Source organism: Tyto alba, unplaced genomic scaffold (assembly GCF_018691265.1).
Source record: "Tyto alba isolate M040663 unplaced genomic scaffold, T.alba_DEE_v4.0 Super-Scaffold_13, whole genome shotgun sequence".
Lineage (NCBI taxonomy): Eukaryota > Metazoa > Chordata > Aves > Strigiformes > Tytonidae > Tyto > Tyto alba.
The window spans coordinates 42,506,881-42,520,788 of NW_024881275.1; the positions used below are offsets into that span (position 1 = coordinate 42,506,881).

The following is a 13,908-nucleotide window of genomic DNA, read 5'->3' on the forward strand; positions in this document are numbered from 1 at the left end:
AAAATCATCAGGCTTGTAGTGTGTATATATATTTGTAAGCTAACACTGAAGTTGAATATACTTACTCTCTTTACATTTAAATATGACCTAGGCTAGTTAACGTATAAGCCCTCACAGAGTAAGAATTACATTAGCACAGAAAAGCAAGACAGTGCATGTGATTCAAAGATTTGCATGATCTCATCTTTCTTAGTGGTACCATTTGTGTTTTCTTCACTGGGCAAGCACTTCACTGTGTTGCATAATTTGGATCAGCTTTTCAGACTTCATCAGAGCTTGACGTTTATTTGTCCTTTTAAAACCATAGGATTGGAATTGAAAGAAATTAATGGAATCAATAGATCTTTAAGTACTGTTCACTTCAAGGCTTCAGTGATACCCTTCCTGTTTCTGGAAAGTATTCATTTTCTGCTGCTCCTGCCATTAGTTTACTATTACTTGACATCTTTGACTTAGAAAACTCTGAAAGGTACCCAGAGGTTATTTTTAACCACTGGTCTGCTGACATAGCTGGCTTAATTTAAATAAGCATTAATAAATGACATGAGGCACGGGCACATTGTGTGTGATGAGTACATTTTGAGGCCCAAGGGTCAAAAGACAAACACCGTATTAGTTTTACTCAGAAGGGTGCTTCTGCGGGGGCTGGGTGTGAATAAAGGAAGGAAACCATCTTTTGTCTAGATGTTGCTGAATTATGTCCAGATTCCTTAAAATGCTTCAGAGTTAATAAGTTTGCTTTTCAGGTAAACTAGATTGCACCAAGTGCTAGTTATTTAGAATAAAAATGCTTGCAGAAATCTTATGCCTCTGATAAAGTTCTTAATCCATTCACAATCTAACTACTGCATTTGGACATGGTACTGTGTTGATTAAATCCACACAGATTGAGGGACTGAATGCAAAATTCTCCAGCAAATGTACTTAAAACAGAAGGTGGTGGTTTTTTAAATTTGCTTTTTTCCTTAACTATAAGCAATTATAGTTACTTAAATGAAAAAGCAGGTGAATTGACAAGTCATATATCATAGGTTTTATCTATAGCACAAACACCAGGAGTAACAAAAACTGAGGAAGTACTATAATGCATGAACTTAGGTGGAATTTTAGTGCCTTCTGAGGCACTAAAGATAATGAACATCCTCCTGAAAAGAAATACTGTATTCTACTATTAATATTTTTGTCCATCTGTTTGTCTTGCTGTTCTCTACATTCATGGTGGCAACGAGCTGGTTGTGGAAGGGCAAAGGTAGAGAGAAAGAAAGTGAACATGAAGGTGAAGAGGAAAGAAATGCTTTCTTCTGCATCTTAACTAAAGTTTACTATCTGCTGAGTTTAATAATGCATGCAAGCGAACAGGAAAACTGACTGAAAATGGAAAATAGGGTAATAGTTAAAATTCTTTGTTTATTTGGCACTAATGAAAAATCTGGAGAAGAAAAGATGAAAAATATTTTTCCTAAATGCTTTAAAAATACAGTATTCTTAAATAGGTATTTTAATCATAATGGAAAATTAAGTGAAATAAAATTGAGTTTTTTAAAATAGGCAGTGTATTTCTTTAACTGTATAATTGAATTCCATACTTAATTGTAAGCCAAGAAGATAAAATAGTATGAAATTGACCTCTACACAGAAGAAACTCTTTGGAAGCCATGTGGCTCCCTTTTCTGCAGCCCACAAAGGACACTTTCCTTTATTCCTATTTCACAGTGTGGAGAACTAACAAAACCAGTTGATTTTTGCCTGTTCTGTGAAAGAGAAAACTTTGACAAGAATATTACCTGAAATCTCACAGAAGAGGTTCTACAGGTTTTGAAACAAAACTTCCAACCCTTCTCTCCTCTGTGAATATTGGTATGCATGTGGAATTTGGTTGTGAAGGAATTAGTATGGTTGCTTAATTCTGAACTCTCTGGTACCTATAGATTAACTGAACTTTTAGAAAGAGCTACTGAGAAGCTAAATACCCACATATAATATGTATATCATGCACTAGTCTAGAGCCTGTTCTCACTTTCTCCTGTGTGCAAAAAATTTCAGTCTGCTTCAGCACTGGTTATTTCATAGAGGCCTCTGTGATCCTTGGTGTAACTTTAACTGTCCATTTGCACTTACACATTGAGTCATGTGACAGTTTTGTATAAACACCTACAGAAATACAGGATGTTTTATGTATAAACAAATGAGAGTGGGGAACAAAAAACTCAACACAATTTCAACTGGAAATAACACATCATAAAATACAACAGGAAGTTACTGGAAGTAAGATACAAAATTAAAATGGCAATGTAATTTCTAAGAACATTTATTTAACATTGACGGTCCAGCCTAAAGAAATCTATGAAATTTTAGTCCTACTTATTACTTCAGCACAGAAAGTTATGCAGATCATTTTCCATACAACTTATCCTGGCTGAATAGCACATATTTTCTATTGACTTGAGTAGTTTGAATTCTGTCCAGAAAGAATATCCTGCAAGAATTATCATATCTAGTTAAGGTGGGCAGGAGGGTAGTCCATATGTACAGGTAGAGATCCTTTCAAAATAAAAATCTGCATTTTGTAATGGCCATATATAAGGAACAATCTGAGGGCACGGGATACCAACAGTGAAGTTGTACAGATTTGACTTAAGTGCACTTCTTAAATATTTAAAGCTATGTAAAACGTAAGTCAATACATGTAATACATTATGAGGTTATATGAAATTGAATACAACACACATGAAGGTCTTAGTCATGTTACTGCTGTTATTGCTATATCTTATATTGATGCTGAAGTGGAGAAATGTGCTGCGGCTTGCTGTGCCTATTTTTAAGAATAATTTCAGACTTCTCTGTCTATCAGCAAAATCTATGATGAAATTTTATATCTTATGTCAAGTAATACTTATTTTTTGTCTTTGTAGATGTTGACGAATGTCAGGCTATACCTGGAGTCTGCCAAGGAGGAAACTGCATTAATACAGTAGGTTCGTATGAGTGCAAATGCCCTGCTGGTCACAAGCAGAATGAGGCAACTCAAAAATGTGATGGTAAGTGATGTTGTCAGAGAACATAATTAAAAAGTGGTTAAGTAAATCATTAAAGTGCTGTAGTAATGAATAGTTCTGAACAGCTTCATCATCTGATCTGAACAGACATAATATCATTGTACTGTTTTTTTTTTTTTCTTATTCGCAGCATCATCTCTTTCTACTTTGCTGTTCATATTTTGCATTAGATGTGTTTTTCTGTCTGACTCATGGGCAAAGACTGTTTATCCTGTTTCAAAATTTAGAACTATAGATAAAGAGTGCATCTGTGAGCAGCATATAACTGCAACTGAGTTACTGGGATTTTATTTGTTTTCTCAAAAATGTCCAAAATATTCTCATACAGGTAGGTATTTTCAGCCTACTGACTACAGCATGAAAAGCAAATGTGGCAGTTTTAGTAATGGATGTAAGAAGTTACTGCTTGTGTAAGCAGTACAGTTTGTGTTGAAAGTCTGGGTAAGTAAAAAATACAAAGAAAATGTCCATTCTTTTTTGGATGAAAAATCAAATTGATCACGTTTAATAAGTGTCGTTTAATAAAAATAGACCATATTTATTCACTAAATATGTTGATACAATGAGGAACAGCAATTCTGTATAAAGTAATGTGATAGAAAATTGCTGAGTTTTTGTGGGTTTGATGAAGACTTCACTGATTTGCATGAATTATCCCTGTCTTCAAAAGAAATCAGAACTCTCAAACTTCATCCCAGCCAGTGGATACCTTCACATTCAAGTTACACAGATAAGAGGATTGCTTGATCAAGGCTTTGGCTTGTGATTAGGCAGCAGTTTAAGTATGTTACTAAATTACATTATACAGATACTCAGTTACAAATGAATACATGGTTTATAGCCAATTTTGGAAGTTGTCTGAGTTTTCCTTAGTTTTGCCTACAATACAGAATTCACAGAAAAGTAATACAGTCAGTTTGAAAATCATATCTTATAAGTGAAAATGTCACATCTGTTGTTATTGAAAGTAATACCAAAGAGTAAGTTATCCAAAGGTATTTTTCTCTCATCCAGTTCTTCACCTTCTGTTTTTTTTATGTTGACTAGTTTCAACTTCTGCTCAGTACACAAGTATATTCCTGTCAGGATTTTATCTAGGGGATGCCTGGCTATTTCTTGTTAAAACCTTCCAAGAAACAGTGTGGAAGAAATAGAGCAGCAACCAGAGAAATGGAGCTTTTCTTACCATGGTTGAGGAGAACTAGAAGCAGCCTGTGTATGTGTCTGTGCATGTGCACGTGTATATCTACCTAACTGCATATGAGAGTATGTTGGTGGGTGTCCAGCATACGCACAGAGGTTTAGGGCTCTGCAGGGTGCAATCATGTTCACAGGGAAAACAGGTCCATTTGAACCATTTTAGAAGTAAGGGAACACCAAGAGCCTTGCAGAGACGCTGGAGAAAAGAATCTTTCCATACCTTGAAAACAGTAGAACAACAGAATAGTTGTAGAGTGATAGAACAGTATGGCACCATCTCAGTAGCCTTCTGCAGGATTGAGGGTGAAACCAGAAGGCACCAACTGGAATGAGGAATCCTACAAAAGAAGATGACTGAAGAGTAAATTTGTAAAAAAAGCTACTTTCCTTGGGAGAATTAAATCCAAGGCATTTCATCTACCCTGTGCTGCATAGAAACTAGATGATCTTTACAGTCCCTTCCAACCCAAACCATTCTATGACAACCTGTGAGGAACAGGGCTAAGCATTATGTGGACAGCACATCCTAGCTAAATCTTTCAACTTTTGTGGGAGACAGAATGGGAATGTAACCATAGGCAAGAGATAGTAGGATTTTTCTTGCCAGGGAGGCAAGCAGGAAGGAGTGGCTGGGTAGGCTGCAAGAGGTCCTCAAGTGAGGGTAGGCCCTTAATGAGGCATCATCATATAGGAAGGAGAACTGAAATTAGAAGAAAAGGAAGAGGGTAGGGTACTTTGTTTTCTCTTCACAAGAATCCTCCTTTGGGCTTGCCAATGTTGGAAAAAGTAGAAAGAAGGTAACTGAGACCACATATACACTGCTACTGCTGTTTTAAGAAAAGGACATGATGCTTTTCAGCTTGTGACCCTTTACTTGGCTTCTTTCTCACCACCTGTGAGGAAAGAAGCCCAAAGGATGAAGCATCCTTTTCCGTTCATTGCTAACTGCAAAAACCCCAGCTGCTGCTGAAATTGCCTGCCACATGATCACTAGCTCTTAAAATTGTAACTTCCTTTTTATTTCCTTATTGAGTAGTAGTGACAAGGGGTGTGGGGGCATTAGTACTAGATGAATCAGAATACAAAGTATGAAGATGTTTAGTAATGATCAGCACTACTTGCTTTACTCCTGATAACAGACTCTAATCATTTGGAAAAGTAAATTGGCAGATATCATTAACAATTACATGCAATTTAGTTTATGACTAAGTTTATATAACAATGTCTGACAGTACTATCAGGTCAGACATGGTGCTGTACTGATGTGGATTTATAACTGATGCACCAGAGCTGACTTGTATCTTACCAGCTCAGAGCACAGGCACGGTGAACTTAACAGCTACCTATACTCACCTTAAATCAGACATGGACCTGACAGGATTAGTTTGTTGGTATCTTAATGCTGTCATTAGCTTCTAAGGACTGTACTTCTGCAATGGTTACACAACATTTAGGAAGAAAACAAGCATCTACTGTTTGCAGTTGTCTTTGTATAACTGGCTTTTTTTACCATAATTTTGTGTTCTGTGGGATATCAAACAATAAGTGCAGTTGTAATGATTTTGAAAAATTCTGGAAATATGGTTTATCTTTCAGTATAATTCAAGCATAACTTTACTGAACATCACAACGTAAAGTACAGAAAATTCAGAAACATTTTATTGTAATTATGCCATTAAATATAAGCAACTATCAAAAAAAAATTTGCAAATGTTGAATGTTTTCCAAAATGTGATGGTAATGCCTCATTTGAAAGACTGGATTTGAAAATGTTAGAACTCTAATAAACTCATGATTTCAAAGCTGAATCAAAACCAGCCGTAATTGGTAAGCAAATGTATATTGTATTTGATTGTGTAGGCACTGTATAGATTAGGAATGTATGCTTTTTATTACTTACGTTGGATTTGTGTTGTCAGTTGCAACACATTTCATTGGAAGGCTTTTATTCAAATTGGTATTCTCTGAATTACATCTGTTTAGCTTGAGACTGTTTAGAACTTTTTATATTATGAAATGCAATGAATGCTTTAATGTTAGAGAGTAACTTTTATGGTTTTTGATTAATAGTTATTTATCTTTGTTCATTAGAAGTGCACTTGGTGTTTTGATTCTCTCAATCACGGTGTATTTTTTATTATTCTGTGAGACTTGTACAGCAGGAGTAGGGCAACAGTGCTTTTTCCCAAGCAGCTGTTGAATTGCTAGTCCTAAAAAAAGGCATTTCTAATGTGATAAATACACAGCCAGAGCAAATACAGCATTTGGGTATCTGTTACGATGGAATACTGTCTCAGTTCAATCAATGAAGTCCCTGTTCTGATGATGTCTGTAATCTGCCCATGGCAGTGCTCATGTTTTACTGCTGTTTAACTCTAGAAGAGCTCCACACGAAGGAGACCTGATACCTCCTCTCAGGCAAGAATGCATTTAAAATAAATCAAATAGACATTGTCCTAGTGATCCAAAAAATGCAGGTCATTTTGTATATTTTATGTTTCTGCCTGGCATCTGCACTCCAGCTTTGATGCCAAAAGGATAATTTATTCAGTGATAGGTTTCCTTCCTTCTGAAAACAGTAATTAAAGCATTCTTTGCACCTGTTTAAACCTCTTTAACCTATTTAAAGCTTTGCTTTAATTGTTAAAAATGTTATTCAACAGTTCTCTGATAGTATCCACAGGAAAAGGTGCACGTATTTTTAACACATATCTACCTAAAAATCTGTGGTGCTTATGAGACTGACTGCATAAAAGTGAAACACCATCTACTGTCTGAAGTATTTGCTGTTATTTCATAGTTCAGTAATCAATGAGTTTTTATTACCTGCTTTGTTGGCAGCCTACTGCAGAACAGGTCATATTCTCTGGCTTTGTTTCTTCTATGCCCCTGCCACTTCTGACTGTGGTGGAAGTTATGTGCTAATCAGTCCCTGGTCACACCTTCCCCACTAGCTTCCCTAGTCACATAATTCCCCACAGGGGCAGTGCCCCATTTGTACCATTTTTGGGGGGAGAAAAAAAGATTCATGAAACAGTTACTTGTCCATTTCCCCTTGCTTCATGGCCAAGATGGTAATGCCAAAATTATATCAGCTTAATACCATGCTTACATTATTCCAGGAATGGAGCAGAGAATGAAAGCCAAGCCTCAGTTTTATACAGGCGCTTTTTTTTTTTTTTTTTTTTTTTTTTTTTAAATAAAGGCTTTGAGGGTTCATAATATCTTGGTGTGAGATTTATAGGATAGAACTAGCCATTCCTTCAAACAATTGCACTTTCAATTGGTGGGACGTCATTTGTGTGAAGTTACTTTGTTTGTATATATGGATCAGGCCATTGGGAAGGCTATAAGGAATTGATTTCCTATGCATTAGAACCTATGTACAGAGAAATTATTTAATAGAAACTGCATTATTTTAATGAAGTTTTTTATTTAAAACTTTATATAAAAGTGATGTAGTATGGAGTATTATGCTCACCCCTTTCCCTTCTTTAAGTATGGAAAACCAGATAAAATATTACTTGCTGGCTATAAAGGACCAAATCCAAGTTGGAGTCAGTAACCAGGCAAGGCTCCAGTGTTTAGAGACAGACGCTGGAATCCTACACTAAGTATTCAGACCTTCTTTATTTAACAGCAAGTCTTCTACTTAAGAAGGAGGGATTTGAGATCCCCTGCTATATGCTTTGATCTTAAACATCCAGATGCATTTTGTGAGTTAGATTTTTTCCTTCTGTTGTTCCTCCTGGAAACAATAGCTATTGTTAGAATAAGTAGGAATGTTCATGTGGTGCTTTTTGTGTCATAATGGATTTTGCTAGAACTATGCTGAGCAATAAACATTGCTTTGCTAGGCTATTTGCTTGCATGATATTCCTGTGTTCCTTTTTTCTTTTTTTTTTTTTTTTAATCAGTAAAAGGGCATATAGTTGGTTTATTGGATTTATTTGGAGCTTCAGATTACAGGTTACTGGCACTGACCTTTCAGAAATTAATGGGAATTATATATCAGTAAAGAGGGTTTAAAGGATTTTCAGCGCATGTGAGAACAACTTGTATATGTAACTCTGTGTGTGCCCTCATGTGCAGAAATGTAACTAGGTAGCTTAGGCTGTTCAGGAAAATATGACCTTTAAAATTAAACCAGCTCAGGGTTCAACATCACTGATTTTATTTATAAGCTTTTCTATATTCCTGATTTATAGACTTTCCACAGTAGTCGGTACAAGTCCTTCCACTACTGGGCAAGTCATGGAAGGATTCAAGAAATGGGCACAGAGCTGAAAAAATTTGGAAAAGGCCACTACAGGGGCTGTACCAAGTTCCAGATATCTGGAGCACTAGTGTGATGTCTTAACTACACAAAAGAAAACCCCAAACCCTTCTCCTTTTTGGCATAAAAGTTATGATCTACAATATATTGAGTTTCCATTCACTTTTTAGGAATTAAATTCTGTTCATTTTTAGGATGTTATCTTCTAGAATCAATGGAGCTTACATCTGTGGGTTGTTCAGAGGTGGACTTTATATAGATAAACTGAGAGGAGAAATAAACTTTCAGTTGTGCTTGCTGGCGTTACATAAGAGGTGGACTACTACCTATTAGTACTTCAAGGATCTAATAAATGTGTTCTGCTTATTCTTCTCAAATTGAAAACACATCATACGCCTTGGCTAAATATAGTTAGTTATGTCACCCTTTAGAATCAAAGGTACTCTAGGAGGTAGGATGCCTCTGATGCTCTTCCAAAAAGATACATTGCTGTACTATTGACATCAAAGGGTTAGGACTGTATGGCACAGGCTAACTCCTGTTTGTTTTTTTTTTTTAAACATGGCACCAAAATGCAAAGAACCTTTTAAAAGAAACAGTTCTATTTCTCTTTTTCCTGCTTTAATGTATAATTCCATTACACTGTGTTATTCAGATTTGATACTACCAGGTATTACTATAGACTAAAACTATTTTCAAGGAACCCTTTTTGAAAGCTCAGCAGTTGGGAGCCCCTTTTCTGGTACTTTTAATTCAGTTATTCATAAAATCCTGCTTACTGTAGCAGTGAAAGTCATGAATTCTGGATGACAGGTAGCCAGGCTGGGATTTCTTGGCAGAAGCTCACCTATTAATAATCACACCTGCAAAGTTTATGCCACACATTTAAATTGGTTCTCACATTGAGACTGGCTTTCTTGTCTTGTGTGTAATGCTGGAACCACAGCCATTTACACCACCAGTATTTTTCACCCTTAAGACAGCATCTCCTCTTGCTATCTTTGGAGCATTTTCCCTGAGACAGTTAATTTATATATTTTGGAGGGGGGAAGGGAGGAAATTGAGTAACTTTTTCAATTAGCCATACTAAAAATAGTTCTTCCTGAGTTAATGTCTCAGAATTTCCAGTCAGAGGTAACAAAGATCTTGTTGAAAGAATTGCACATGCAAAAACTGGGGAGGGGGAAGGAGAGGCAGAGATTTTGTTCAAAAATTAGTGAAACAAAAGAAACCCACTGACTTGGTACTGCTCCAATAAATAAGAAAATTATTCTTCCACAAGAGTTCTCCATGTTAATGGGTTAAAAAAATGTCTTTTCTCTCCACATGGAGAAGACTGTGGAGTCTTCCTTCCACTCTGGTCACTGCCCAGATTTCCGGAAGGTACTTCCTCCATTCCCAGCTCTATGTCATTCTTGGATAAGATCCCCAGACAGTGTTAAACTCCTGTGCATGTAGCCAGGTGAGAAGGATGGTCTATGTCTGCAGCTTCACAGAAGGGGCTAACTACTTCCTTCCTATGTCTTTCACTTGCCAGTGCTACAAACCCCACCTGCTCATTACCTCAGTGGGCTTTGTACTATATGACCAACTAGTTTGGAATTTGGTTTCCTTTGGTAGAAGATCAGGTGTTGTGTTCTTGTAATTAAGATTACTGCCTTTAAAGTAGAAGGTACCTGTGCCAAACAGAGTGAAAATGAAGTGAAAACTTAAAGTTTTCAAGTGCCTGCTGGTTTTAGTAGTCAAATTTTTATAGATTTACAAATTTTTGTATAGATTTTTCCTGAGTTGTTTTTTTTTTTTTCTTATGTACAGTAGTTGCTGTTGTACCTCAGTTATCAAGAAGAAGAAGAAATAAATGCTATGAAACCTACAAAATTTAAGACCCACTCTCTAAGAGAGTGACTGAATGAAACAGATGTTTTGAAAATGCTATGTAACTAGTGCCTAGAACAGGGATTCTTAAATTTAACTTGGTCACATACCACTGATGGAAGTTGCTGCCATCTTTGTACCATCCCATTTGGTAAATTATTGTCACCATGCTAGTGATATCTTTATTAAAATTTGGGTGCCTCTGAGCTTTAGAATTAGCCTTGGAATTTATTTTTTGGAAGCACTACAGTAGTGATGAAAAAGAGTAGAGTAGTATTTCCTTGAGATTGAAGGTGTGTTTCAAGGGATGGTAAAATAAGGTAATTTTCTTGCATAAGCATCTAGTGACTGCTATCAGGAAGGTGTCACTTTCCAGAAGTAAGCTCTTCCTGCAGAGTCCTTATTTTGTTCAATTTTCTTGCCTGTTTTTTTGCATGAAGTTTCAAACTGTGTGTGTATACAGAAGACAGTATTCATGTTTAAAGGACGTAAGAGTTGAGAAAGACCTGTACCTCATGAAACAACAAGGCATGCAGCTGGTTCCGGTTCTGTTTTGATTTACACACATGGTTTCATTTCATTGGATTAAATCAGATAGTAAGCAGTTCACCACATTGTATATATTGTCTTTAATATAGTAAATTAATGCAAGATTTGAGAGATTTCCTGGGGAATTATTTGGTTTTGATTCATACCATCATTTGGAATTCTGGAATCTCAGCAGTGGGTAACTATGAAGTCTTAAGTCAAAGCATTATTTCTTAGAAGTGTTTTGATTTAGCAAAAATGGCACTTTCTTTTATATATACTTGAGCATATGTCTAAGATGGGGGGAATAGTTGTGATCATTTCATAACTATTTTAATGTGAAATTTAAACCTTTTTTATCCTTTGAAATGGTTAAATAACCTTATTTAAAAAAGTTTCACTTCCTCTGATTCTGGTTCATAGTGTAAAACAAAGGCCACAGGATGCTTATATGTATGAACTAAGAAAGTTTGAAGACATTTCCTGTAAGATAAATTGTCTTTTCTACAGTGACATTCCAAATGACATGACAGTGGAAGGAGGAGTGTTTTATTCACTTTACAAATAACGGTTTTCACATTCTTAGAGGCCTTGTGGCAAAACTTAGTTTTCTTTTAGTATTTGAATGTACTCTGTACATTGGTATCTAAAGGGAGTTCCTCATGTGTGGACCTTCCCACAGTGGGCAGTTGCCTTTTTAATACAGTCCCTGTGCACACCATATCTTTTTGGCACTTTTCCTTTTCTTTGAGTTTTCAGTGTAGAGAATGTAACAAGGAAGGGAGCATTCATCACATAAAAGCTTCCTGAGAAATAACACCTGCCAGTGTATTACTCAAGTAGTCATTCGTCTTAAGAGAATTTGTAGAGTAACAGGTCCAAGGAAATGATAGGTCTGTGTAAAAGTGCAGGGAATGGTCTGTGGAGTCCCAAGGCTTTCTTAAGAGGAATGTGAAGACCTTCACAGTGTCATCACAAGATGATTTCTGTCATACACTCTTTCTGATACTTCTGCATTATGAGACAGTCTGTGTTCAACAGTCTTTTTGGTTTTGATTTTTGTTTTACAGTATGAAAGGCAGTTTAAATTAACACTGCATCCAGATTTTTTACAAACAAGCCAAAGTCTTGTATCTATGACTACCTTTGGTATCAAGCTGTGCAAAACATCAATATCGTATAATTCCAACTGGAAAACATAACTCATCTCAAGCTAGTTAGAAAGTTGGATCACTTTTTCCCATGTTTTCTCAGAATGCCTCCCAGGTTAAACCAGAGCCACATTAACTGAAAGCCACTCTAAAAGCTAATGTAAAGAGGTCACATAAAAGCAAAACTAGGTTACTGAAATGATCCTAAAAATATTCGTATGTCTGAAGATTGTCACAGTTGTAGATTACTATCACGCTGTTTTTCCTGCTTGTATTTCTTCTGTTCCAGCTTGCTCTGCTGTGCTTCACATCTCTAACAGTACAGTCAGACTGCTTCCTCCTATTGCTTTCTCATTGCCTGAGCTTCTCATTTTGCTTCCATTCTGTGCTGGGACAGCACACAGTGCTCTCAGTCCTGGTGCCAAGTGCCCTATCAGTGCCTTGTTACATACAAGAGCTCATTCATCAGCTTCATGACATCTCTCTGTATGTATTTACATACAAAATTGTTTCAGTGTTCAGATGAGACTGCTTTTAGTTATCATAAATATTTGAATGGATTAAAAATATCTGAAAAAAAAGTAAAAATGCAATATTTGGTTGCATTTGAAGAGCTTGGCCAAAACTCTTGCTTACAGTTGGAGTATTAGAAGACCAGAAAGCAGTCAGATCTGATGAGCAATATGTCTGTGGCCACGAAAGATTGGAAACTGTCATGCTTGGCTGCTCTACCATCCTCCTTCCCTCAGCTCAAAAGCAGGATGTGTATTTTGGTATTGCAGTGTAGCTGTTGTGTACTTCCTAGAGATGGCACTCAGTATGTAACATTTAGAGGAAATCCCAGACTGCTCTCAGATACTCTCTGACTTTAAGTGGTTCACCTCTTAGATGTATAAGGAAAGCCTCCATTACGTGGCAAACAAAAATATTTGGAGTATGAGAACACCAGCAGTATGTTATTTGATCTGAGTTGAATAACAACTTCATTTCAGAAGAGCTCTCTTTCCCTCTTTTTAATGCAATATGTTCAAGTGCTTTGCTAATTATCCTGTGTCCTTTCCTTTTTGGATAGATATTGATGAATGCAGCATCATCCCAGGAAGCTGTGAAGGTGGTGAATGCTCTAACACCGTGGGAAGTTATTTCTGCGTCTGCCCACGGGGTTATGTCACATCCACAGATGGCTCCCGCTGTATTGGTAGGTATTGCACCCTGTAGCCTTTTAGACCTCTCAAGGTTATGAAGGCAATTTATGCACAGTACCAGCAGAACTTCTGTCCTACCATCTAGCACTCCCTCCCACCTTCCCAGGACCTCGCTATGTGCTAACTCACGAGTATCTCTGATCCAGCTACTTAAAATTTGTAACAGCCTCCTCTGGTGATGATTGACACTGCAGTCATCATTATGTAAATAGTAGATCCCCCTGTGTCAATTCTGTTGTAGTCTGGGAACTCCTGTCTGATACCTGGATCTGAGGAATAAAAGCAGTTAATCTCTCTGTTGTCTAGGCAAGCATAAGAAATGTTAATTTTATTTGTTTCTCTAACCTGTATGTGATGAAAAAAAAAAAAAAAACTAAGCTCACTTTGGTTCTAAAGGAGCAAACATTTATCCTTACTTAGTATTTCAAGTACCATCTCACATAGGTTAATTTAACCTTTAGAGCCAAATATAAGGCACATATATAAATTCAGAAGGTATTAAGTAGTGTATGCTGAGGCATCATTAATTTGGCTGGAACAGACAGTAAAATAAACCAAATATTAGATTTCAGTGGATTGCAGGTTTACATGACAATTTATTTAAAACCTGTTTCTAT

At 36.5% G+C, this 13,908-nt stretch overlaps 1 protein-coding gene across 1 annotated transcript in view; it reads left to right on the forward strand.

Annotated features, from left to right (window-relative positions):
* FBN2 (fibrillin 2) overlaps positions 1 to 13,908 on the forward strand; it is a 181,645-nt gene that overhangs the window by 55,878 nt on the left and 111,859 nt on the right. Inside the window, exons 7-8 of the mRNA XM_042787813.1 lie at positions 2,913 to 3,038; positions 13,159 to 13,284. Coding sequence (XP_042643747.1) covers positions 2,913 to 3,038; positions 13,159 to 13,284 — 252 coding nt within the window. The remainder of the gene's footprint in view (positions 1 to 2,912; positions 3,039 to 13,158; positions 13,285 to 13,908) is intronic.